This window comes from Pan paniscus, chromosome 21 (assembly GCF_029289425.2).
Source record: "Pan paniscus chromosome 21, NHGRI_mPanPan1-v2.0_pri, whole genome shotgun sequence".
Classification (NCBI taxonomy): Eukaryota; Metazoa; Chordata; class Mammalia; order Primates; family Hominidae; genus Pan; species Pan paniscus.
The window spans coordinates 10,185,775-10,212,008 of record NC_073270.2 but is presented as its reverse complement, the minus strand read 5'-3'; the positions used below and the strand labels follow the sequence as shown (position 1 = coordinate 10,212,008).

At 37.9% G+C, this 26,234-nt stretch overlaps 1 protein-coding gene across 18 annotated transcripts in view; it reads right to left on the bottom strand.

Annotated features, from left to right (window-relative positions):
* The window catches only part of PLCB4 (phospholipase C beta 4), a 435,586-nt gene that overhangs the window by 191,426 nt on the left and 217,926 nt on the right, over positions 1-26,234 (bottom strand). For 17 of the 18 annotated variants that reach the window (XM_034947281.4, XM_034947277.3, XM_055104916.2 and 14 more), the window contains one exon: positions 5,833-5,931. In XM_034947281.4, the coding sequence (XP_034803172.1) occupies positions 5,833-5,916 (84 nt within the window). In that variant the 5' untranslated portion in view covers positions 5,917-5,931. Of the gene's footprint in view, positions 1-5,273; positions 5,341-5,832; positions 5,932-26,234 lie in introns of all 18 variants that reach the window. The other variant, XM_034947289.4, reaches the window with a different exon arrangement.

Below are 26,234 nucleotides of genomic sequence, written 5' to 3'. Positions count from 1 at the left end.
AGTACAGCTGCCGTCCAAACTATGAAGCCAGTACTTACTGCAGTGCATAATAAAGTGGCACCAACAGGTTTCTGTTCCATATGTCCAACCCTAATAGAGACAGGAGCTTAAGAAAACAGGACTCATGGCAAGACAGCCAGTAACTAAACTAATTATCCACCAGGAATATGCAGAAATCGGTTTCTTGGGATAAAAACACAGCAATTTAACTCCATTTAACACATTTTCACTACTTTTTCTCCCCCAACTCCAAATTTGAAATTATTTTATTTTTGGTTTGTGATTGGCTACTTTTATACTTTAAATCATATCTGCAAGCCTCTATTGTACATCAACTACCAACCTTCCCTCTTGCTGAGAGTATAAAGCCTCTGGACTTTCCTCTGTTTCTCCAAGTCCCTTCTACTTTCCAGCATCTGTCTGGCACCCTTACTTTAAATAGATAAAGGTAACAGCTTTTTTGTTATGCTTGGTCAAAAATAATTAAATGTTTTCTCTACCCTTAGGTTGATTATAAAAGTTGAAAAACTAATAGGTTGATTATAACAGTTGAAAAACTAATTTATTATGATTATTAACATTTTGATGACTGTAAGTATCTTTTAGTGTAAATACAGGTATATCTGGACATTGTTTTATAATTGAATTTAAATTATCTCAAGCTTAAAAATAATATGCAAAGATGGCCATCCCTCTTTTCATTGTTACATCAAAGCATGATTGAAGAGGCATACCTAAGAATGATTTACTTCTATAGAAAAATGTATTTTTGGTTTGACCTACTATTTACTGTTGTTTGGGACATAGATTCTTCGAAGTTTAATAGATAGCATTTTTCTGCTGTTATTCTATAATGATGTAGATGACTTGTGTCCAGTAGAAAAAGGCAAATCTATAATAGGTTAGAGTTTTATTGCCTTATAGGACATTAGCCAGTTTTGTATCTAATTGACAAAACTTATTTCACTTTTCCTTTCCTTTCCTACATAAAATTCTCTTCCTCAAGTGCTCTTGGAACTAGCTTTATCATCCTGCTAATGTCCTCCCTGATTAGTTAAATATATCTTTTAATCAAAATACTTTATATGAGGCTTGTGTTTTTAAGTCTTTTGAAAATTGTATTTGGAAAGCGCTTTGCTTTGCTGATGAACAGCCTGTGGGGTGTAGGCTGCTTGAGCTTTTCTGAGCTTCATGGTGTGGCTGCTCACAATTTGATTTCAGAACCACCTTGGAAAGAGGCCAAAGTCAGCCTGTCCCACTGTGCCTCACTTTAGGTTTGTATTGACCCAGCACTTTGATACTCCTTTGATCCTGACACCTGCAATAATTGTCTCAGTTTTCCTCCGTGTGTGTGTGTGTGTGTGTGTGTGTGTGTGTGTGTGTGTGTGTGTGTAGGGTGGAAGATGGGGAGGCTAGTATAAAGACCAAGAAGACCAAGACTTTGCTAGGAAAAGGGACTCCATCTAGGCAGCTGGACTCAGATACAAGAAAGTCCCATGGGCAAGAAGAAGGGGTAGCCCGAGCTGGGATTTATGATGTGGGAAAGACGAGGTCAGTGGCTGAGGTGAGTCATCCATAAAACATTTGAACCCCCGCTCTGGCTGCCCCTAAGAAGAACTGGATGATGAATTCTGGAGATTCCAATGGAATGCACTGAGAATGTTCCTTAGTGTCAAGAAAGGAGAATGGAATTTTTAAATCTGGTTGTAGTTTGAGTTGATTATCTATGCCATCCAATAAGAAAGCCACTAGGCCCATGTACCTATATGAATTTGAATTTAAATTATGTAAGATTAAAAACTTAAGTCCCTCAGTCCCAGTAGCCACATTTCAAATGCTGAACAGCCACATGTGGCTGCCATAACGGCGACACAAATGTAGACCATTTCTATCATTGTGGAAAGTTCTGTTGGTGAACACTTATCTATGATGGCAGTCTCCTTCTTAAGAATAAAGCTCTTTTTAGATTTCGTGTGTTTTAAGGACATACTTTGACTTTCAGGCTTATGCAAAAGGGAAGATCTCAGGAGAGTCTGAGTAGGAGAGTTTGAGGTGAAAGGGGAGCCAAACAGCTCAGGATGAGGAGGGACTTGAATTTTGAAGTTTTCTTCTTTAGATTGAGAGACAGAAAATGTTTGACAGTTAAGAAAAAAGCATCTGGAAAAGTGAAAAAGGACTCTGAGTGTGATTAAAATAAAATAAAGGAAACAGGAACATGAATCTTGATGGAGGAGAGGGACAAAGAAGAAAAAAGAGAGACACCCCTGGCTGGGCTGGCTAATGAAACTTATTCAGCATGATATCCGATTTTTAATCTTAAAGTTGTCTTGGTGTGGTGTATGATGCAATTCTCCTCTGCTGCCAGTAAATCTTCAGTAAAAAGTCTACTTTATACAACATCCTTGTATTTCTGGGATTTGATGTTAAAGTGGGTTTAGGGAAGGAAACAAATTGGAGTAGTCAACAGTCCTGGAAACTGAATGGTAGCGAAGCATTTGAGGACATAAGTCATCACCAAGAGTGGGTAAGCACCTAGGAATTCTAGGAAAGACTGGGAAGGCCCTGACCTGCCAGGGAATGGGTTCTTCAGATCTTTGATGTGGATATTATAGGAAAGTCAGGGGGCTGGTTGAGTTAGAGATATCTGGGTTGCATGTATTTTTAAAAGCACTGCTATTTCTCTCCTCCACAAGAGACGAATCTGTATTTTGAAGATTTAATGTTAAGCATCACTTAGGAAACAAAATATATTTTGCATTTAAATAACGTGTAAGTCAAGTAAAGTTAGAAAAGTACAGAATTAGAAGTGTCATGGCAATACAATCACAGCCTACCACTTAGGTCATTTGTAAAAATCTGGCTGCCTCAAAAATAATTCTTCAGTAATGCAGAAATAATAAAATAAACTTTAAATGCATTTGCACTTACTACATTTATTGACTATTTTTAAAACAGTGCCTATTAAACATTTTTCCCCCACCTACTGACTGCTTACTCCCTGCTTCCTTTTTTTTTTGAGACACAGCGTCACTTTGTCACCCAGGTTGGTGTGTGGGGGCATGATCTTGGCTCACTGCAACCTCTGCCTCTTGGGTTCAAGCAATTCTCCTGCCTCAGCCTCCCAAGTAGCTGGGACTATAGGCATGTGCCACCACGCCTGGCTAATTTTTTTTGTATTTTTAGTAGAAATGGGGTTTCACTGTGTTAGCCAGAATGGTCTCAATCTCCTGACCTAGTGATCTGCCCACCTTGGCCTCCCAAAGTGCTGGGATTACAGGCGTAAGACACTGCGCCCAGCTGCTTTCTTTAAACAAATACATGGAATACAATTTTATGTTTACCTGCTATTTGAGTTCATGATAATAACATTAGTTATCATATGGTGCTGACAGCACTTATGCCCCTTCACAAAAGGTACCTTTGCTATGACACTTTAGGGATGCTTGGGTTTTGTTTCTCCAATCTTATTCCTCCCACTGGCTTTCAGCTGTAATCCCTCATGGCTGTTCATGTACCAACCATAGAAACGAACCTTTTCTGCTTACATGTTGTTGCCTTAAATGTTTTCATGGCTCTGGCTCTAAAGAACTGAGTCTTATAGGAGTGGGAAATGATTATTTTTTAAACTGGCTGTCATCCAGCTTGAAATATTCTTCAGCTTTGTGGTTTGGTATGTTATCATGAAGACGCATGTTTACTTTATAAAGTTAAAACGTTTTTGCTCAAAATCCTAGTAAAATTGCACTTGAAAGAGTTGAAAGCTTAGTTACATTGTATTTAATACTTGTTCAAGGGTTCTTTTCTTCTAACTTTGCCTAGTTTGTAGAGGAATCCAGAGGAAAAGCAAATGCCTTTAGAAGCACAGGTGATCAGTATTTCCTAATATGAGCTGTGATGATTAATAATCAAAAAAAAAAAACACAAGAAATAAGAAGGATTCAAATGAATCTCTGGTTCATCAAATCACATTTCACTGTTGTCAAGTACTTTTTTCTCCAATAGCTTTTTCTTACATAACAGTAGGAGATATACTGAACCAATGATTGCATGTAATCTCTTCAAAATTACCTTCTCTGAATTATTAGTCTGAATTGGAATCAACTGGATCTAAAATCATTTTAGATGCTAGACATCCACAAAGAATTTGGTGGTTACAGGTATTCTGCTAGTCCCTGGAGAGAAAAAGATAAGTAAAATACGATCCTTGACTTCAAGAAACTCAGAATATAGTTTGAGAGAAAGAAACATTAAATAAAATGTGAAGGCAGTGTAAAATATGCAAGGATAGGTTAGTGGTGGCAAAAAATAAGTTATCGTCTCTTATTCATTCAATGGGTCAAGGAAGATATCACAGAACTGGAGATTTCTCATCTGGGTTCTGAGATGAGAGGAGTTCACCAATCAAACCAGTCGGAATAAATACATTTCAGGAAGAGGGAGTAGCATAAACAAACCATGTAGTAGAATAGTTTATGGGGGAAACTGTAAGTGATTTGCTATAGTTGAACATACGCTGTATGTTGGAAACTGGAGAGAAATGAAGGTGAGGTAATTAAGCAGGAGCCAAATTATAGAAGGCCTTGTATTTCATTCTGTGAACTTCCCTTTACGCTACAATGGGAAGTGATGGAAGCATTTTAAACACAGGAGAAATGGGATCTGCTTTATATTTTAAAAATATTACTCTATGATCTCAACCATGGGAGAGAGAAAAAAAAGAAAAACAAATATGAAAAAAGACTAGAAGAAAACTGCATAAGAATTAACAGTGCTTGTCTCTGGATGGCAGAATATTATTCTGTTTCATCTTATAGCAGAATGCAGTTCACTGTTATTTCAATTTCAGACATATGAACAGCTATTACTTCAATATTTTAATTCAAACAAGGAATAGTAACCATGTTTAGGTCCATCCTTAGCATTTGCAATTTTGTTTACTTAAAAAGTGACTATCCTGTAAATCTAGAGATGCACCCTACAGAAATATCAAGTCAACAAGTATTAAGCTATGTCAGCTCACAGAAGACCTAGTTTCTGCATCTGACAATCTGGACCTCTGGGAAGATCAGCGAATTAGCCACTTCATACATTTCATTGATTTTGAAAGGAACCAACTCTGACTCTAAATGAAGTTTTAGTATGTTTTACTTTCAACTTCTTGGTAAAGGAAACATCAATTTCATTATACACTCCTTCCCAAGTCACCTCAAATTCAAGTACAACAGAAGAAAAATCATGCATTTACAATGCAAATGAGGCTTTAATTCACCTACCCAGCCATTCTGAACAGATTGGTGGCCCAAAGCCCCTGCTCTATAGAAAGTCTGGAGTCATCACCACCTTGCAAGGGCACAGACAATAAATGATAGAATCAGAGGCATGCAAAGCTTTGGTCAAAATGGTTTATATCAATGAAATGAGCAAAGCATGACTGGCACAAAGTTCAATCACTATTACATTTATAACACATACAAAGTTATATGTAGAATGACTGCCAAAAGCACTGCATTAAGCAAAAACTGTTACTATATAAAACCCATCTGTAAACTGAGAATATTAATAGCAACAACCTTGTAAGGTTGTTGTAAAAAATTAAACAAATAATACACATAAAATGTTTAGAAGGTCATCTGGCACATAGTGAGCACTCAAAAATTTATAGTATCATTATCATTATTACTCTAGCTCACAACTTGCCTCTTTTCAACAACTCCAACCTATAAATCCTAAAGATGTTCTTACTTATGTCAAAGAATATTTACTCAATACTGTAATTAAAATGTAATAATTATTAGAATGTTTTGAGAGAAAAGATTAATAACACTTCTTTACCTCTTCGTATCTGTCAAAAACTGCTCCTTCTTGCAAAAAGGAAGGAACTTCCTTCTGCCAGTTAAATTCATAAGGTTTGGCCATGATTATATTCGAGACCTAAAAATGAAAAAGAATAGCTCATTAGTATATAAAATGAAAAAACAATTGAGGATGGTTAATCACTTCGCATTTCTGTGTTTGCAGGAGATTTTCTTTAAATATGTGGAATACATTTTTTTCTTCTTCCCTTTGTCTGACCCCCAACTTGCTTTCTTTTCTCTAAACCTGGAGATATCATAATCAAGAAATACCAGAGGTGATCATTTGGGAAGTTTCCATTCCCTCTCCAAATCCTACAAAATAACAAGATGTGTATGTGTGTGTGTGTGTGTGTGTGTGTGTGTGTGTGTGTGTGTGTGTGTATATATATTCTTTTTTTAAAATCTGAAGGCACCAGATAAAATAAGGAAACCGTAGACCAAAATCGATACATAAGAGAGGCCTGCTGTAAATAGCTAAGGGCACTATGGGCTTGAAGGTGAACATATGGGCAGGAGGAGCCCACAGGGTATAAGTTGCAGAATCACGTAGGAGTAGCCAGAATTTTTTATAGCTCTTGGTCCTCTCTTTAGCCCTCTCTTAGGCTCTCTTTCCCCTACCCCTTTGTTCCTCACCCCTTGGGCCACGCGGGGAACAAGAGAACGTCTGATTTTGAGACAGCCAGCTCATAGGGGGTCCCTGGAGAAACTCCAACCAGCCTGCCCACTGAGGTGGGGCCTCGGGGTGTTCACAATGTTTGTAGCAGAGAGGAGTCTGGCCCCTCCTCCTTCTGTGTGGAACTTGGGATTCCAATGGCCTAGAAGGAAGCCCTCTAGCAGGGATTCTGGGCTTGCAAGAGCCCCTGTTGCCCCATTTTCTTCCTTTTTACCTGTCTTACTTGCCATTTAAATTGCCTGTGAGCTTGAATTTTCATGGCTGTGGGACAAAGAACCCTGTTTTTAGCTGAACTAAGGAAAAGTCCTGCAACAGTTTTATTATAGACAGTGAGTAGGACATTTAAAGAGAGGCTAGGCACTGTTCAGAGTGGCTCCCTGCAACTAGGAAGAACTCAGCATTCCTTTTACCCATCCTTGTTGGCAACATGCACCATGGTATGTATGCAATAACTACAACCCAAACATCTTGCATGACAGGGGAGCATACAACAATGAGTCACCAAATAGTTAAGCAATGCAAAGAACATGGAAGAACACCAAACACATCAAGTAAAACTTACACCCAAGGAAAGAGAGTGAGCAGGAAAAACAGGACCTGACTTCAGCATACTGATTTTTTCAGAGGGAAGAGAGAGAATATTCTGTTCCTAAAATATAATTAACCACAGATACTAGAAATTTAAAACAAGATTGTTGAAATAAAACTTAATAGATGAGCTGAATTGTAAAGAAAACTCAGATGAAGTGTTGAGCCAAGGGATTCTTAAAAATGCAACACCACGCCGGGCTCCGTGGCTCACGCCTATAATCCCAGCATTTTGAGAGGCTGGGGTGGGGGGAGGGGGTGGATCACCTGAGGTCAGGAGTTCAAGACCAGCCTGGCCAACATGGCGGAACCCCATCTCTACTAAAAAATACAAAAATTAGCTGGGTGTGATGGCAGGCACCTGTAATCCCAGCTACTCGGGAGGCTAAGGCGGGGAGAATTGCTTGAACCCAGGAGACAGGGATTGCAGTGAACAAAGATTGCATCACTGCACTCCAGCCTGGGTGAAAAAGTTAGAGATATAGAAAATAGAAAGGAAAGGTTTACCAACCTTATATGGAGACAATGGAGGGATGGAAATAAAGTAACAGTAGAAGAACGTTTCTGAAACCTGAATATTTGAGTCCTCAAAGTGAAAAAATCCACTGATTCCACGTAGTATAAATGGGGGAAAAAGATATACACCCCCAAATATACCTCATGGTGACACTGAAGACACAAAATATGCAGAAATGATGAAATCTCTCAAAGATGCAGGAAGAGAAAAGATAGGCTAGAGGTAAATGACAATGAGACCGATATCAGGTACATCACCCACAACGCTAAATGCAGTAAGACAATTTTGAAGTTCTGTGGAAAATAAATTTGGATTTAAAATTCTGTGTGCAATACTGTTTCAACTTTTAGGAGAAAAATGTAGTTATTTACAGACTTGTAAGTAATCAGAAAGATTTAGTAATCTACTCTGAAAAATTTAATGTATTATATACTCTGTCAGGGGAAAATAAATAGAGAAATAAGAGAGATATGGGAAATAATGTTAAGAAAAATAAAGTAAAAAGAAACAATAGGCTTAATCTTAAGTTTTATTGTACTATGCCAAAAAAGTAGAAAAGAAAAAATATATTTAAAAATTAGCCAACCCAAATCCTAGATTATATCAATATATGAGTTGTGGCCAGTGAAGTGGTTGGAGGAACAAAGTTTGAGACAAAGGGAAGTAAAACCATTTTGGGAAGGGAACAGAGATACTAAAAACTCTAGACATCAGTAGGAAAATAGAAGTTTAAATATGGGTGTTATGAATTTAAGAGTTCTCCTATAGAAAATTAAAATTAAAAAAACATAACTTCCAAATGATTAGCAGGGGAGAAATAGCAAAAGAAACTCGAGCCTCTTTTAAAAAGTAAGCAGATAAAGAATGGAGAGAAGACAGGAACATATTATAAGTAGGAAACACAAAATAAAATGACACATCACCAAGCATAGTAAATACGAATTGGTTAAATTCACTTATAAAAGAGGTTTTCGGATTAGGTAAAATTATGGTTGTTTACAGAAATATTTTGAAAACTATCTAAGAAGTTTGAAAATGCAGGGATGTTGGGGGGAGGGGGGCGGGATAGCATTTGGAGATATACCTAATGTTAAATGACGAGTTACTGGGTGCAGCACACCAACATGGCACATGTATACGTATGTAACTAACCTGCACGTTGTGCACATGTACCCTAAAACTTAAAGTATAATTAAAAAAAGATAGAACTAAAATTAAAAAAAAAAGAAAATAAAAAAGAAAACGCAGGAATGAAAAAAGATACCATGGGCACATGCTAAGAAAAAAAGAAAACAGGTGTAACAATAACATGAGACAAAACAGACTTCAAGAGAAAAAGCAGAGACAGAGTAATAATACATCACATTAACTGCCATTAATATCTAAGCATGTGACCACATAGCATCACAACATTTGAAAATTGACAAAGTACAAGGAGAAATTAGCAAAGTCACAAACAGGAGACAATGGTTCTCAGAATAACAGAATAAGAAGACAAGTAAGAATCTCGAAGATCTGAATATCATACTTAATAATTTAGTACAAACAACTTAAATAACTCAAAGTAACACAATTTAAATAACAGTACTTAATGAGATTTATTCTCTCTCTTAATATATTTATTCTCTCTCTAAATATTTTTTTTTCTTTCCCTCTTTGCACCCTGGCTACCCACACACATGTGACAATCTCAAAATCCGATCACGATTAGGCCCTAGAGGAAATTTCAGCATTTTTCAAAAGGCAGAAAATATTGTGGTCATGCTCATTGACAACAACAAGGAAACATATAAATTAATGACAGAGAGTGTACAACATCTATATACATGGAAATTAAACATTCACACCCCCCCCACACACATACATACACCCCTTAATCGTTCTTGAGTTAAGCAGAAATTATAAACTTTTTAGAAAGAAAAGATGAGAGCATTACAAACCAAACCTAGATATGTAATATGTAGCCAAAAAAAAAAATAGTAAAACAATGATCAGTAAAAGCAAAAGTTAATTGTTTTCTGAATTGGGTATATATTTGGCAAGTACTTAGAGCAAGAGTGAGAGACACAGAGGGAGGGAGATTTAGGTGGGGGCAGAAGGGAGGAGGAGGAGGAGGAGGAGGTGGCTGCAGCACAAACTCACAACATTTACAATGAAAAGTGGGATGTAATTAAATAAGGAGAATGTGAACATTCTAAGAGAATACTGTGTATAACTTTAATCAGAATATTTTAAAAGCTAAATAAAAAGTATATATCTTTCAAAGTTAAAATACATTTGGCTTAAATTACTATAGCCATTGTCAAAAACAGTATGGAGGTGCCTCAAAAAACTAAAAATGGAATTTTAGTTTTTTGAGGAACTAAATGATCCAGCAATCCCACTTCTGGGTATTTACTGGAAAGATTTGAAATCAGTAGGTCAAAGAGATATCTGCACTCCCATGTTCAATGCAGCACTATTCACAATATCCAAGTTATGGAATCAACCCAAGTATCCCACAACAAATGAATGCATAGAGAAAATGTGGTGTATTACACACAGTGAAATATTATTCAGCCTTAAAAAAGGGAAGAAATTCTGTCATTTGTGACAACATGGATGGAACTGGAGAACATTATGCTAAGTGAAATAAGCCAAATACAGAAAGACAAATATCCATGTGCTCACTTACATGTGGAATCTATAACAGTTGAACTCATAAAAGCAGAGAGTAGAACAGTGGTTACCAAAGGCTGAGGGTAGGGGGAATGTGGAGTTGATAATCGAAGTATACAAAGCCTTCTATCAGTTACACAGAAGAAATAAGTTTGACTTTGAAACCTTTTGCATAGCTTGATGAATATAGCATGTATGTACACACATAACCACATAGCTTCTACCCAAGAAGCTTAGAAACAAGCTTCTGAGGTAGATGATGTGCATTCATGCCTTCTATGCTATAAAACAGATCTGCAGAGAAAAATAGACCCACAGACCCCCCTTAATAACCAACTACAGGGAGCTAAGTGTTAGCTTGAAAAATAGATTAAAAAACAACATGGTGGCCATCCCAGTTTGCCAGGCTGTGAAGAATGGTGGGCAAAACATCTCTTTTCTGCAGAATTTTATGTGTTCTATGATTGTCTCACTCCTGACAACCATCCCTTTTAATTCACCCCTTTGGTTTCATTTTAAATCAATAAGAGGCTTTGGATACAAAAAGTTAATATCAAAAATAAAAATGAAAAAAAAAAAAGCTTTTTACAGTTTGCATCATCTTCCATTGGTTTAACTCTGGTTCTCCCAGCATCAACATGAGTACCCAGTATATGATGTTTCTCAGACCTCACTACTATTCTTAACAACTAAAATATTCATCTCTACCTTGGGTACTAATTTCACCACAATAGTCTCACTATATGAAGAACTTTGGAGGTGAAGGAGGAGGGTAATTTTGACCTTAATCTCTTCTGCAGTGGAGGTGAAAGTTCATTTCATTGCTTATTCCTTCAGAGCATTGGGGTTCAGAACAAGGTAAGAAGTATTCTGGCAAAATGATGTTGGAGTATCCTGAATGTTCCCAATTTGAAACTGGTGGCTGTGGTCGAGGCTGTTCTTTGTGCTATCTGTGGAAAACTTCCTAGGGCCTGACCTCAGGGGCACTAGCTGGCTTATTTTACACACATGGTGCAATGATGACCTACAGACTAGAAAATGTTGACCCAGCCAATCCTGTTTCACTATAGTTTGATCCGGATAATTGATTTAAAATGGGAACAAATGAAGGTACACATTATAGTCCCAGTGACTGCAGAGAATGTTAAAGGGACAGTTACTTCTTTTTAAAAGAGGGGAGGAACTGGCCACCCTGTAACTACATTCTTATTGCAATTATCTCAAATCCCAACCCACAGCCAACTGGCTTGAAAAAAAAAAGGCTTTGATTGTACCATGCCAAAAGTTCCTCTTCTCAAATTCTCTAGCTTGCCTTCCAAGGCCTCACTTACAAGATATTTCAAGGTTTAATTGTCTCCTCCACCTCCTAGAATGGCATCATCTCACCATGCAGAGCCCACAGTAAAGGATCCACCTTCTCTTTGAGGAACACGGGAAGTGAAAGAGACTTTACATTGTCAAAGAATAGACAGCCTGAAACCTCTTGCAGTGTAAACACATTGAGCAGTTACTGGAAGGAGGCCAGAAGGCTTTTAAATAGTCGCATTGTTCTAAATCCTTGTGCAACTGGATCGGATTAGCTATTGCACTGGGGCAGAGGAAAAACTCCCTGGACTGCAAGAAACTTTGGAAGCGGGGGACAAGAAAGAAGGGGAGTCCTAGAAGGTCTTGTTCCAGAGTAAGTGGCAAAAGCTCCTTCTAAAGATGATAATAAGAAACTGGCAGAGTTAGGAGGAACACAAGGGGGCTGAGGTGGGCTGTCGAGGGGCCAAATATTCAAGTAGGACATGTGCATTACCCATAAAGATGGCCTTCTATCCATTCGGTTGGGGTGAACCAAGGAAGAGATTTGGTTTTCTTGGCCTACTCTGTCCTGAGTCTTTAAACCTGCTGTCTTGTCTTCCTTGCTAGACCTATAAGGTGGTCTTCAGGAATTACCAGACCACCTATCTCAGATGTGCTGGATCAACTTTAGAGTCAGTGCTGCTCACCCTCCCTCACCACCACCACCAACCTAGACCAGTTTAGGTCAATACTTTCACAAGGAATTTTTTGTCTCTGGACATGTGCCTCACGTTCTGGTATAGAGTGAACAGAGGGCAGTATGTGAAACCAGCCATATCTAAGGTACCTGGGTATGGTAGGCTGAATAAATGGCCCCCAAAAGATACCCACCTCCTAACTGCTGCAACTCATGAATGTTACCTTACAGGGCAAAAAGGGACTTAGCAGATGAGATTAAGCGAAAGATCTTGAGATGGGGAGATTATTCTGGATCATCCAGGTGGGCCCTAAATGTCCTTACAAAAGGGAAGCAGGGGAAGTTTTGACACAAGCAGAAGAGGAGGAGGAAATGCGACTACGGAGGCAGAGATTAGAGTGATGTAGCCACAGTTCAAGAAGAGTTGGCAGCCACCAGAAGGTGAAATAGGCCAGGAATGGGTTCTTCCCCACAGCCTGGAGGAAATGTGGCCCTGAAAATACCTTGATGTCAGACGTCTGGCCTCCAGAACTGTGACAGAATAAATTTTGGTTACTTTCAGCCACTAGTTTGTGCTAATTTTTTATAGTAGCCCAGAAAATGCATATATTGGGCCCCCTGAAGCTGAGCACCTTTCTTAAAAGAACTAAAAAGTTGCCAAATAAGTTTGGAATGCAGTAGAGACTGCTCTGATTTGAAGGGAATGGTCATTCAACATATGTGTGTTCAACTGAATCATCAGAGGAAGACAGAAAGAAAAGTACAGAATAAACTTCACCTAGAAATGAATTCAGATCATTCCTGTCCTTCTGTTCCAAAGCCCCTTTGAGGACTAATGACATTATTTCTGCATACTCTTCCCCAGGTTCCAAATGTCTTGTAACAATTTTGCATCTCAGCAATAAATATAAACTTCAAATCCTGCAGCTCCCCCGAAGCCAAACAAGGTGTTCTTCATTTTTTATTCCTATTTGTGAAAAAATGAATTCATCTGAAAAAGCATTTGCTTCTACTTGATAACATATAGCTTTCAAGTGAATAAATGCACCATGACTCAGTTATAAATTTTATTAAGTGCAACTTTTAACTTCAACCTTATGACAAAAAAATTTTCCATAACAAATTAATCCCTTCCCCATCCAACCATACAAATCCCATTAAACCAAATAACCCATGACCTTAAGTGACCTCATGATGGCACAACCAAAGTTGTTTTCCAGAACATAGAGAGTTGAGATAAAATTTCCACTGACCACAAGTAAATTAGTTGAATCTATCACACATATTTCAGTGCCTTGCTCTTCAATCTTTAAATAAGATATCCTTATATTTCTAAAAACATATCAACAAGCTGTCATCAGATCATCCAGGGCTTTTAAATAAATGGCTTTACCTCAAGTAAGAATCTAATTTGACATTAATATATTGTATCATTAGGGATAACTTCCCCATTTGCAAAAATACCTCCATTTTTATTAAGCCATTAAATAACCTTTTCAAAAAACATACAAAGAGTACAGGAAGAAAAATATGATAATATGCAATGCTGTTGATGGATGGGGTGAGGGCATATCTGGTAAAAAAGAATTTTGTAATACATTTCTTTTTTTTTTTTTTTTTTTTTTTTTTTTGAGACGGAATCTGCCTCTGTCGCCCAGGCTGGAGTGCAGTGATGTAATCTCGGCTCACTGCAACCTCCGCCTCCCAGGTTCAAGCGATTCTTCTGCCTCAGCCTCCCGAACAGCTGGGACTGCAGGTGCGTGCCACCACAGCCGGCTAATTTTTGTATTCTTAGTAGAGACGGGGTTTCACCATATTGGCCAGGCTGGTCTTGAACTCCTGACCTCGTGATCCACCCGCCTCGGCCTCCCAAAGTGCTGGGATTACAGGCGTGAGCCACCGTGCCCGGCCTTGTAATACATTTCTATAGCCTTGAAATATCCATACTCTTTTATCTAGTAATTGTACAAGTAGGATTTATCCTATGTAAATGTGTACAAAATCTATGTACAAGAATACTGTTGTGCTGTTTATGGTAGAAAAATATTGGCCTTATATAATCATCACTAAGCAATTGATTAAACACACTCTAGTACTTAAATACTGTACCCATTAAAAATAGTACTTTAAAGGAATAGTTATTTGCTTAACAATAGCAAATTTAGAAGAGTTTCTAAAAATATTCACAACTCTTGTGAAGCAAAGACAAATGCTCTTAACATACAGTTAAGAAAAAAAATAACCACAGGCTATAAAATTACACAAGAGTCTGATCCAAATTTTTATGTTATATATTATACACATATTGCTTACATATGTACACTGTTTTACAACAGGAAAAACTAGCAAGACATATACCAAAACAAATAGTAGTTACAGCTAGCTGATGTAATTTTAGGTAATTTTCTTTTCTTTAATACTTTCCTGTATTTTAAAATATTCATAGTGACTGTAATTTTTATATTCCAGAAAAAATATTTTCTAAAGCAAATGGAGGATACAATTTTAAAACTCGTTTCTTTTCATATAAATTAGTCTTAAAATAATGTCTATGTTTTCTAGCAGAAATCTTGGCAAGAACAAATAACAGGAAGAGATAAATACATAAAGCTGTAAAACGCTGTTCTCCCCTTTCAGAATTTAAAACCTTCACTGTACAATGGGAGCCTTCACACATCCCAGTTATGACTGATCCTTATTCATTACTTAGTAAGGAGTTACTTAATATACTGACTAAAATGAATGTTAACTGAAACCTCTGCAATACTTATATTTGGGAAAAAACTGATTGTGATGGTACTGGAATTAGACTTTAATGAATTCTGGGCTACAAGAAATCTATAGCCTTTGCTATGATTTATCTATTATAAAGCATCACGTGATTAAAAACAATTTCCTGGAGTGTAATAAAAGAACACAAATTGCACAGGAATGAAATAAAAACAGAAAGCAAGCATTCGCTATTTGTCCCTGCCTCTCGTACCTCAATATTAATCATAACTGAGGGGCAAGTGTAACTTCCTTAAAATTTAATAATTACAAATAGATGAATAAAAATATTAAAGTGTATTGCCTTCATAAATTTATTAGGTGATATTTGTGATCATGCTATTGGTTCCATTATATGAAGATTTTAAAAAACATGTCTAAAATATGTTTAGTTACCTGGGGTGAAGATCCAGGTTTATAAATTTATTAGATGACATTTGTGATCGTGTTATAGGTTTCAATCTATCAGGATTTTACAAAACATGTCTAAAATATGCTTAGTTGCCTGGAGTATTTAGAGATCCAGCTTAATTTAAATATAATGAATAACTGTCAATATATTCTAGGGAAGAAAAAGTAATATCTTTCCTCATCCATCACAAAGTTCATGTCTGAGACCCTCTATAACAAAAGACAGATTAACAAGAGAGATATACAAATTTATTTAATGTGAGTTTTAGGTGACACAGGAGCCTTCAGAAACAAAGACAGAAATTGAGATAATTGTATATTTCTATGTTTAGTTTTGATAAAGAATGGATAGTCGTATAGAAGCACGATTAGACAAAAGTGGGTACGATATAATGGTCTTGAACTGGGGGGAACTGAGAAAGGTCTCTTCACATTCTTCTTGGTATCTTTGTGTTATCATTCCTTCCCTCCAGGCATAAAGTGGGACACCTGTCACATGAAGGTGTCTCAGGAAAGAAGGTCAGAGATTGACCTTCCAGCTTCTGCAGTTTTCTCAATTTCCTTTATCTCAAAATACTCAGTATGTCAAGGCGCCATGTTTTCAGGTATTGTGTTCTGAGCCCTGGCAATTTAATTCAATCTGCAATAATCAGTTTCAAAGAAATTAGAATACAATGAAGTATAACAGCTTCCTAAGAGAATAACTGAGCTGTTTCAAAAGATTGTTTGGATGTTGGTTGTTTGCCTGTAGCAATTCCCTTGGAAATGACATCTGAGTTCCTATGCCAGCCCTCCAAAATCCTCTAGAACACATCAAGGAGCTGAAATCATATTAAAAGTACATAGTTGTCCATGACTGAGGTTTTCCAGCCTGATAATCCCTTGTCATTCAACTTTAGAATGGTGCAGGTGAGGGTTCAAGCTAGGGAGCAATAATGGTACAGGAGGGCTCAGTGGCAGAAGTGGGGCCTATCTACACGTGATGTCCTCTGAGGGGTCATGTTCTTAAGTGCTTAGTAAATCCACCCCTGGCTTAACAGTATTTTGATCTTTCAGAAACAGAAGATAGTTTGTATATTAATCTTTTTTAAATTTCAATAGGTTTCTGGAGAACAGGTGGTGTTTGGTTACCTGAATAAGTTATTTAGTGGTGATTACTGAGATTTTGTGCACCCATCACCCAAGCAGTATACATTGTACCCAATGTGTAATCTTTTATCCCTCACCCCACTCTGACCCTTTCCCCTGAGTCCCCAAAGTCCACCATATTATTCCTATCCCTTTGCATCTTCATAGCTTGGCTCCCACTTATGAGTGAGAACACGTGTACACACATATTAATCATTTTTATAGTAGTGAATTACAGAAGTGACTGCTAGAAAGAAATTTTTTTGATAGCATGCAAGATATATCAACCTTTAGCAAAAAAATATATATATAGTGTGCAGGGGGGTGCGGGCTATAGAAGCCTGAGGAAAGGAATATATAATCTAACTGGGTTTTTCTCTTTCATGAATAATAAATCTATTTTAGTAGAATTTGTTTTTGACATATTATAAATATGCTCCAGAGTAAAAGTCATCTTGTTTCTTTTTTGTTATTATTATACTTTAAGTTTTAGGGTACATGTGCACAACGTGCAGGTTAGTTACATATGTATACATGTGCCATGTTGGTGTGCTGCACCCATCAACTTGTCATTTAACATTAGGTTTATCTCCTAATGCTATCCCTCCCCCCTCCCCCAACCCCACAACAGGCCCCTGTGTGTGATGTTCCCCTTCCTGTGTCCATGTGTTCTTATTGTTCAATTCCCACCTATGAGTGAGAACATGTGGTGTTTGGTTTTTTGTCCTTGCAATAGTTTGTTGAAAATGATGGTTTCCAGCTTCATCCATGTCCCTACAAAGGACATGAACTCATCATTTTTTATGGCTGCATAGTATTCCATGGTGTATATGTGCCACACTTTCTTAATCCAGTCTATCATTGTTGGACATTTGGGTTGGTTCCAAGTCTTTGCTATTGTGAATAGTGCCGCAATAAACATACGTGTGCATGTGTCTTTATAGCAGCATGATTTATAATCCTTTGGGTATATACCCAGTAATGGGATTGCTGTGTCAAATGGTATTTCTAGTTCTAGATCCCTGAGGAATCGCCACACTGACTTCCACAATGGTTGAACTAGTTTACAGTCCCACAACAGTGTAAAAGTGTTCCTATTTCTCCACATCCTCTCCAGCACCTGTTGTTTCCTGACTTTTTAATGGTCACCATTCTAACTGGTGTGAGATGGTATCTCAATTGTGGTTTTGATTTGCATTTCTCTGATGGCCAGGGATGATGAGCATTTTTTCATGTGTTTTTTGGCTGCATAAATGTCGTCTTTTAAGAAGTGTCTGTTCACATCCTTCACCCACTTTTCGATGGGGCTGTTTGTTTTTTTCTTATAGATTTGTTTGAGTTCTTTGTAGATTCTGGATATTAGCTCTTTGTCAGATGAGCAGATTGCAAAAATTTTCTCCCATTCTGTAGGTTGCCTGTTCACTTTGATGCTAGTTTCTTTTGCTGTGCAGAAGCTCTTTAGTTTAATTAGATCCCATTTGTCAATTTTGGCTTTTGTTGCCATTGCTTTTGGTGTTTTAGACATGAAGTCCTTGCCCATGCCTATGTCCTGAATGGTACTGCCTACGTTTTCTTCTACAGTTTTTATGGTTTTAGGTCTAAGCCAAAAGAACAAAGCTGGAGGCATCACGCTACCTGACTTCAAACTGTACTACAAGGCTACAGTAACCAAAACAGCATGGTACTGGTACCAAAACAGAGATGTAGACCAACAGAACAGAACAGAGCCCTCAGAAATAATGCCGCATATCTGCAACCATCTGATCCTTGACAAACCTGACAAAAACAAGAAATGGGGAAAGGATTCCCTATTTAATAAATGGTGCTGGGAAAACTGGCTAGCCATATGTAGAAAGCTGAAACTGGATCCCTTCCTTACACCTTATACAAAAGTCATCTTGTTTCTTATCTTTTATGCCTCTGAAATAAAGTATTTCTGTTCTTACTAAGGGCAGCAAAGAGCAGAGGGTATTTTATTACTACTGAGAATTTAACATAAACAGAGTTATCATCAGCCCTAAAGAATATAAAAGTTCTGAGAAATAAGAGGATTAGAGCACCCTGGGATATTTGTAAATGAAAGACTGTATAGTAACAGTTTTTTCCCTCTCTCAAAAGTAGAACTTGTCACTGTTTTCAAGGACAGAACTAACAGAATACATGGTGGATGTCTATACTTTACCGTGCAGGAAAGCAACAACTTCTCCCTTAGTAGGAGGTGCTAGCCATATGCAACAATTTTCAGGGAGAGTTCAGCCCTTTTTGATCTAACAGTAGTAGTTCTGAGGAGGTCTTGGAACATAGAAAACAAAAGGGAAACATGCACAAATTAAGTATAGTTTTAGGTAGAGGTCACAGATTCCATACTGGTCTCTCCTGGATCTTTCAAGGGGTTCTTAACCCAGGGCTTCCTGGTCACAGAGGACCCCAGTCTTTAAAAAGTCCTGGGGTTCCAGAGTGGGGACTATGAGAATGGAGGCTTAGGTTGACCTCTTCCTCAGCTTAAGTTTCTTCTTTGCAGGAATACTCTTTGAGTTATTTCTTTTTAGCCAAGATGGGAACTCAGGCTGGGAGCATAGGGGAAAGACTAGAGAATCTTTAGGTCCCTGGATTTGCCTTAGATTATTGGTTCTTAAAGTATGGTACCCCGACAGCAGACATCACCTGGGACTTCTTAGAAATGCAAAATCTCAACCCCCATCCAGACCTAAATCAGAAAGTCTGCTGGTGGGGTCCAGGAATCCACGGCGTATCCAGCTAGCCAGGTGATTGCAATGTAAGCTAAGGTTTGAGAAAACAGCCTTAGATCAAGTCTCCAGCAAAAGGGAAAAAAGGGGAAAGAGGAAAATGGTCTTTAAATCCTTATCCAGCCCAGCCCAATTTACCAGGAAAAGAAGCTGGCTAGGTATTCGGAACTAAAGCTTCGGTAAGAAAGACAGTCCATTTGTCTAGAATGCACGCTTTTCTCAGGAAGTCCATGGAAAACCAAGCCTATGGAGACTCTGAAGGCCAGTACTTGCTTTCCATCCAAGACCAAGAGTAGATACTGAGAGCCTGAAGTAAATGATAATTTTCTCAACCATTTTTTTTCAAGCTTCATCCTTAAGAGTTAAGTAAGAAGAAACCAGTTAAGAATGACAGGCAACTTGAAGAAAGTAAATAAAGGGTGACTGAGTCATAACCAAACCCTCAGCCAACACAACATCCCTTTAATCTGCAGTGCAGACTTCACAGTCACTTAAATAACTTCAAGCAGTTACCTCTTTTGGCCCAAACCTTTACGCTCCCTGTTAACTACAAGCTATGAATGCTAATATTTCTCCTAAGAACTCAGGAAAAAATATTGGCTAAGAGTCAACCAGCAAATTCCTTTAAATTTAAGGAACTGCAATTGACAAATGAGCTGAGGAGAAAGATTATGTTAAAACACAAGGATTCTAGAAGAAACGTGCCCTCAGCTGCACTGGAAAGCAGCATCTTCCCTCACCACCTTTCCTTTTACATTCTCCTCTCTGTATTTATCAGAATTGATTCCTTGCCCCCCAGTACTGAGCATTTTGCACATTTCTCTTTTCTTCTCATTCACTAACTTACTGGTTATTTACTTACTGGTTATTTACTCCCCTAAACTTACTGGTTATTATTTAAAGAAACTGGGCCAGGCACCACTCTGTATTTTCATTTAAGCACCTTGTGCTTCCCCCTTTGAAGAACTCACCACCCTACCTGGTAAACAGCTATTTGTTTATCTGTATCATCACTATATGATGACCTCTGTGAAGGCTGGGGCCTTGCTTGCTACTATAGTGTCCAGCATATAGCAGTAAACAATGAATGAATGAATGAATGAATGAATATTTTACTCTGTGGAGGAGCTCCCAACCAACCCCCAAAACAAATCAAGGCAGAAAGGACAATGGACTCTTCTCTTACACAAACACACACTTAATCCTTCTTTCCTTCCTTCCTTCCTTCCTCTCGTCCTCTTTCTCTCTTTCTGACAGAGTCTCTCTCTGTCACCCAGGCTGGAGTGCAGTGACTTCTTCCCTTCCCTTCCCTTCCCTTTCCTTTCCTTCCCTTTCCTTCCCTTTCCTTCCTTCCTTCCTTCATTCCTCTCTTCCTCTCTTTCTGACAGAGTCTGTCTCTGTCACCCAGGCTGGAGCGCAGTGACTTCTTTCCTTCCCTTCCTTCCCTTCCCTTTCCTTCCCTTTCCTTCCCTTTCTTTCTTTCCTTCCTCCCTTCCTTCCATCCTTCCTTCCTTCCTTCCTTCTTCTTTCCCTTTCCCCTTTCCTTTCCTTTCCATTCCGTTCCATTCCATTCTTTCCTTACTTCTGTCTGTGTCTCTGTCTCTGTCTCTCTCTGGGTGTCTCTCTCTCTTTTTCTTTCTTTCTTTCTTTCTTTCTTGAATCTCACTCTGTCACCCAGGGTGCAGTGCAGTGGCACGATCTGGCCTCACTGCAACCTCTGCTTCCTGGGTTCAAGCGATTCTCCTGCCTCAGCCTCCCGAGCTGCTGGGATTACACGTGTGTACCACCACACTCGGATAATTTTTGAGTTTTTAGTAGAGACAGGGTTTCGCCATGTTGGCCAGGCTAGTCTCAAACTCCTGACCTCAGGTGATCCACCTGCCTTTGCCTTCCAAAGTGCTGAGATTACAGGTGTGAGCCACTGTGCCCAGCCCAAATGCACACTTTAGTACCATTTCTGTGTATACCTGCTCCTCTCTCCAGTATCCTGAAATGCTGTTCACAGTGTTTTGTTCTCCACTCATACCCTGCTGCCTGCCTGCTGCAGGCTAAAACCAGGCCTGTAGAATGAGTTTCCATTCTTTACCAAGTTTGACAGCCTCGATTGTGCCTATGAATAATTTCTAGAATAAACATTCCAACCACACCACCTCTATGGCCTGAACCTCTGTTCTCCTTAGACCCTCTCTGATCACTGTCCCTTAGTAAGGGCTGTTCAGATTGGCACCTAGGTCCTCACTGGTGGGGCTTGATCCTGGACATGTCCTCATGAGGTGCGTGATGTTCTTATCCCTAGAGACTGTCTCTTTAGAGGAGACCTCTGGGCAGCCCATAAGGTCCTCCTGTCTCTTATGCCCAGCCCTCTGTACTTTGCCCTTCATTTGCCCTTGGACTGCCTGCCACAATTATCAGGCAAAACATCGCCAACATGAATCATATATGTCAAGAGGGAAATCTCTTTTTAGAAGCCTGATTTTGCCTTATTATTGGACTATTTCAAAGGAAAGATTTTTATTTTATCTTCACTTGAATAAGCTCTCTGAAGGTTGCCTCCAGCGTGAGTATGGAGTAAGCCTGAGGATTGTAAAATGAGACTTCACAAAAATGGGCAAAGTGCTTTGGAAAGGAGCAGGCACAAATTCAAGGACTGGAGGCATTCTTTATTTTAAAACTATTTTCTCATTAAAATAAACATACACACACAACGAGCTCTTCAATTTAATCAAAATTCCTTGTATTTAAAAATTCTCCAAGCTACTTTTATAAATAGATCTTTGCTATTATTATACAGGAGTCATAAGAAGAGGATAAAGCCTAAGACCATGCATATTAGAACTGAGCTCAGACCATAGAAGGAGAAAATAAAACATTCTTCCTCAAGTTTTCAAGCTTAAGGATATCCGAAATCAACAGTCTTCATATGTTCATCCACACAGGGGTACTGCCCCATGATCTGAAAGTAACCTTTGGTCAAAAAAATGTCACCTACATAAATCTCAAATCTCACACAAGGTCATTTATCTCCTTATGTGCCCAAAATTGTTCCACCTGAAGTCCAAAAGCTTAAAGTAAGTACAGAGATGGAACTAATAAAATAGAGATAGTGAGAAAAAAATTACATGGAATTTGAGGTTTGGGGAGGTTGATTTAATTTTTTTATACATGCACATTATTTTCAAAATCTCTAAACCTTTCTTCCTCTTTGTCTTTTTTATGCACAAAAATACACCCAGTCTGAAAGGAAAAGGAAACAAAATCCTTAATCTCAGTTAACTTATATTAAAAGTGTCACCTTTTCAGGCCCCTCCTCCTCAGGTTTGGCATTACTAATTAACTATTACTTAAAATAATGGGAAATTTACTGTGCAAATTGGTTTATGTAAGTGAGGCTGCACATTAAAACTAGGTGTAAATATTAGATGCTGTCTTTGGCTTTTTCTGATAGACCAGCAGGGAGAGTGGAATTGAGTCTATTTCATTCACATCAGAAATACCAGCAATAACATTCACACAACTTGAAATAAATCTAATGTGACATTGTAAAAGTGAATCAGAAAAATACAAAGTTTATAGTTTTATAAGTAAATTAACCATTTTTAAAAATGAGTCTGCCTTTGATTATATATTACACTATTTCCACAATTAATATTAAATTAATATGAGCTATATAGCATGCTGGAATGGAAAGAGAAGGGCAATTGGAGATGGAAGACCTACATTCCAGCCCCAGCTCTGTCCCAACTAGGTGTGTGACCTTGAGGAAGCCCCTTAACCCTCTGAGTCTTAGTATCCTTGTCTGTAAAATACAGATCCTGAAACTGTAATTTATCTGATGTTTTCTTAGCTTATATTAGTTTTATCTCTGTGATGCCTTCTTAGTTTACATTAATAAACATTTGATTAAACATTATTTGAGCTCCTATGAAATATAAATGTTATTTAATAACCATATATATCCTTCCTGAAATACATTTCCAAAAATGAAAAAATGAAAGCCACATTCAGATGGGCCAAGCAAGATTTAAAACAATGCATTACTATTGTGTCTTGAAGAGTAACTGACAGAGTAATGACATAGTGGCATTTCTAGAACAACTCTTCAGTATCAAAGCACACTTTCAAGATGCCAAATCCTTGTCCAATTCTTGTAAGGTCAACAGTCTTCAAATAATTGTCCCTTTCATAAGATGGGTGCTTTTATTGCATTATTTTAAAACATGTTTGCTTCCATTGCTTATATAGAAACTGAAAAACATTCCTCACTCTAACAAGGCCCAGAGGCAATAGGAAGGATATCAAAGGTCAGAGAGTTGGATGTGAAGCGATTCCAAAGAGTTCACATGGTGTTTCATTTTAGCAAATTTCTTTAACTTCTAATTCAAACCATATCCGCAGGCTGGGGAAAAAGAGAGAGAAAATGGAGCTTCTTTAACTAAGTTCCCTGCCCCTTGTTAGACAAATCCTTGGTTTTCCCAAGTGTCGGTACTAATGAACAGTTACAAAAATTGCTTTGGTCCTTGTGTCTGCAATCAATTAGTTTTTTTTTTTTTTTTTTTTTTTTTTTTTCCCTGAAAGGATAAAGTTTGATCCAGCATATTCTAAAATGCTACAAGACTGCCGGCAAGTTTCAAAGACACATCAGAGAGAACTCAACGGCCTGACCTGGAGACCAGGAGGATGACATTCTCATTAGGCAAGAGATGCTGGACTTTCTGCAGTAATGAGAAATGAAAGTCACCACTCTGCTCTAAAAGCAGGGGCTATTTACCCCTGACCTGACACACTTCTCGAAGCTCTCACAATAAAGGCACCCAGCATCCACTTACTGTTTCACCATTTACCAAGTATTTTTACATACTCTTTTGAAGTTACATACTCTCTTGAAGTTAGAAATCTTAACACAACTGGAAAAATGTGGAAAGTAAAGCTCAGAAAGCTTAGAATCCCTCAAATATGGTAGAACTATTAATAGAACTTAACAAACCTTTTGACCGAACACCCTCATTGTCTGACCTTGGTTCTCATGACGAAAGTTCCTTAATTTCAAGTAAAAAAACACTCTAAAGATATGGCCTCCAACCAAAATGAGGGAAACTCATCCTTTCCTGGGACTGTATTTAAGCTGCTTTAATAAGAGGTAGTTTAATAAAAAATAAGGATTGCTTCAATAAAGGAGATGTCCACATTACTATCAGTTTCCAATTTTCCACTTTGAAATGACCTGAGGACAGAGATCCTGGTAACCTCAGCATCAACATCAGTAAATATTTTATATTATCCAAAAAAAATCCGAATAATTTCAAGTTTCTTTTATTTTTTTATTCCCTTATAAAATCATTATTCACTTTAAATAGATCACTGTGTCTTTAAATCCTGGCTTTGTTTGTAGAGTGTTCCAAATATGATAGAGAAAACTTAGTTTTATAAAAACATCACAATCTAGCCACTTAGGCCATGACATTAATTGGTCTACAATGCTATTTGGGGAATATTTATAGGGAGTATTTTAATAAAATCAATGTTGCTGCCTATATTTAATACTGGTGAAATCACAAGTGTGATTAAGCCATTGTATATATATTTTTATTTCTATTCTGCCATATTTGAAACCAACCCCCAAGGTAAGACAGGAAAAGAGATAAGATTCAAGTATGACAATTGCACGGATAATAAGTTAAATTGAGTTTTGGGGATAAAATATCTACTGTCACTAAATTAATTATTGTGCCCTGAAGTTGTACAGAGAAGAAGACTTATAATTAAGGTATATTTTGGCCATCTATGTTATACCTTCCCATGGCCAATTTTTGTGAAAAAAGGAAAAAAGACTGCTGGATACCCTCATTTCCTAACTGTCAACTCACTGTAAATGTCTTAAAATATGGAATCTAGCATATATATTCTGTTCAAAATATGCCTTTTTGAGTAGCTGAAACTTTTGGTCTTTAAGCTCAATGTTCTTATGTTGATCCTGATCTTTCTTAACCTTTCTAGAATGTAACTCCTACCTTCAGCCTGATCCTCTTTCCACATGTGGCCATCCCTCCACCTCCTCTGTCCTTTATCCTTTTTGGCTCTCAGTATTCTCCCTCCCAGGGCAATCCTATGGTATCACTCTTCTCCTCACCCTTCCAAAACTCCACTCCCTCGTTTTCAGCAGCCTCCTAAGACATCTCCACCAGTGCTCCCTCCAGTATTCCAGATGTCCAAATATGTCCTGAGATGGGCTCACTGCTACAAAAGGACTGCTTTGAAGAATAAGACAAATTATCAAGATTGATGTAAAAGTGAGCAATGCAAAGATCGTAGAAGTTAAAAAAAAAAAAAAGCAACTACAGGACAAAGGAAAAAGGCCTTTTTATGTGAAAAACATCTGAACTTTTGGTGAACTCCAACCTTAATAAGCTAATGGTGAAGAGGTACTTGTTGAAACCTTAACGCAGTCTTAGGGAGGTCACTGATAAAGGGCTATAATAAAATTAGTGAACTTTCAGATCCTAACATTGCTTACAGTATTTTGTACATTTCTGTGCCACAATTTTAAGAACCATATCAACAAAATACAAGAATGTTGAAGAATATGAAAGTTATAACATTTAAGCAACAGTTGATAAAAGATAATCCTAGGGATTTCATACTTAATCTGAGCTCTTCCTGTAATAGAGTGGGAACATAGGCCAAGAAACCTCAGGTGAGCTTGGCAAGGTGCCACAATCCTGCTGGTGGAGCTGCAATAGAACCACATCCTTGAACTGCCAGTCCAAAACCCAATCTCACTGGTGCAAAGGGAAAACATGCCTTTGAAAAATTCTGTCTGTTCTCTAGTTTAAAAATATGGAAATTACTGTTGTTTGCCTTAAGGGAAAGAAAAACATAAGAGATCTGAAGAAATGAGATATAAGATTAA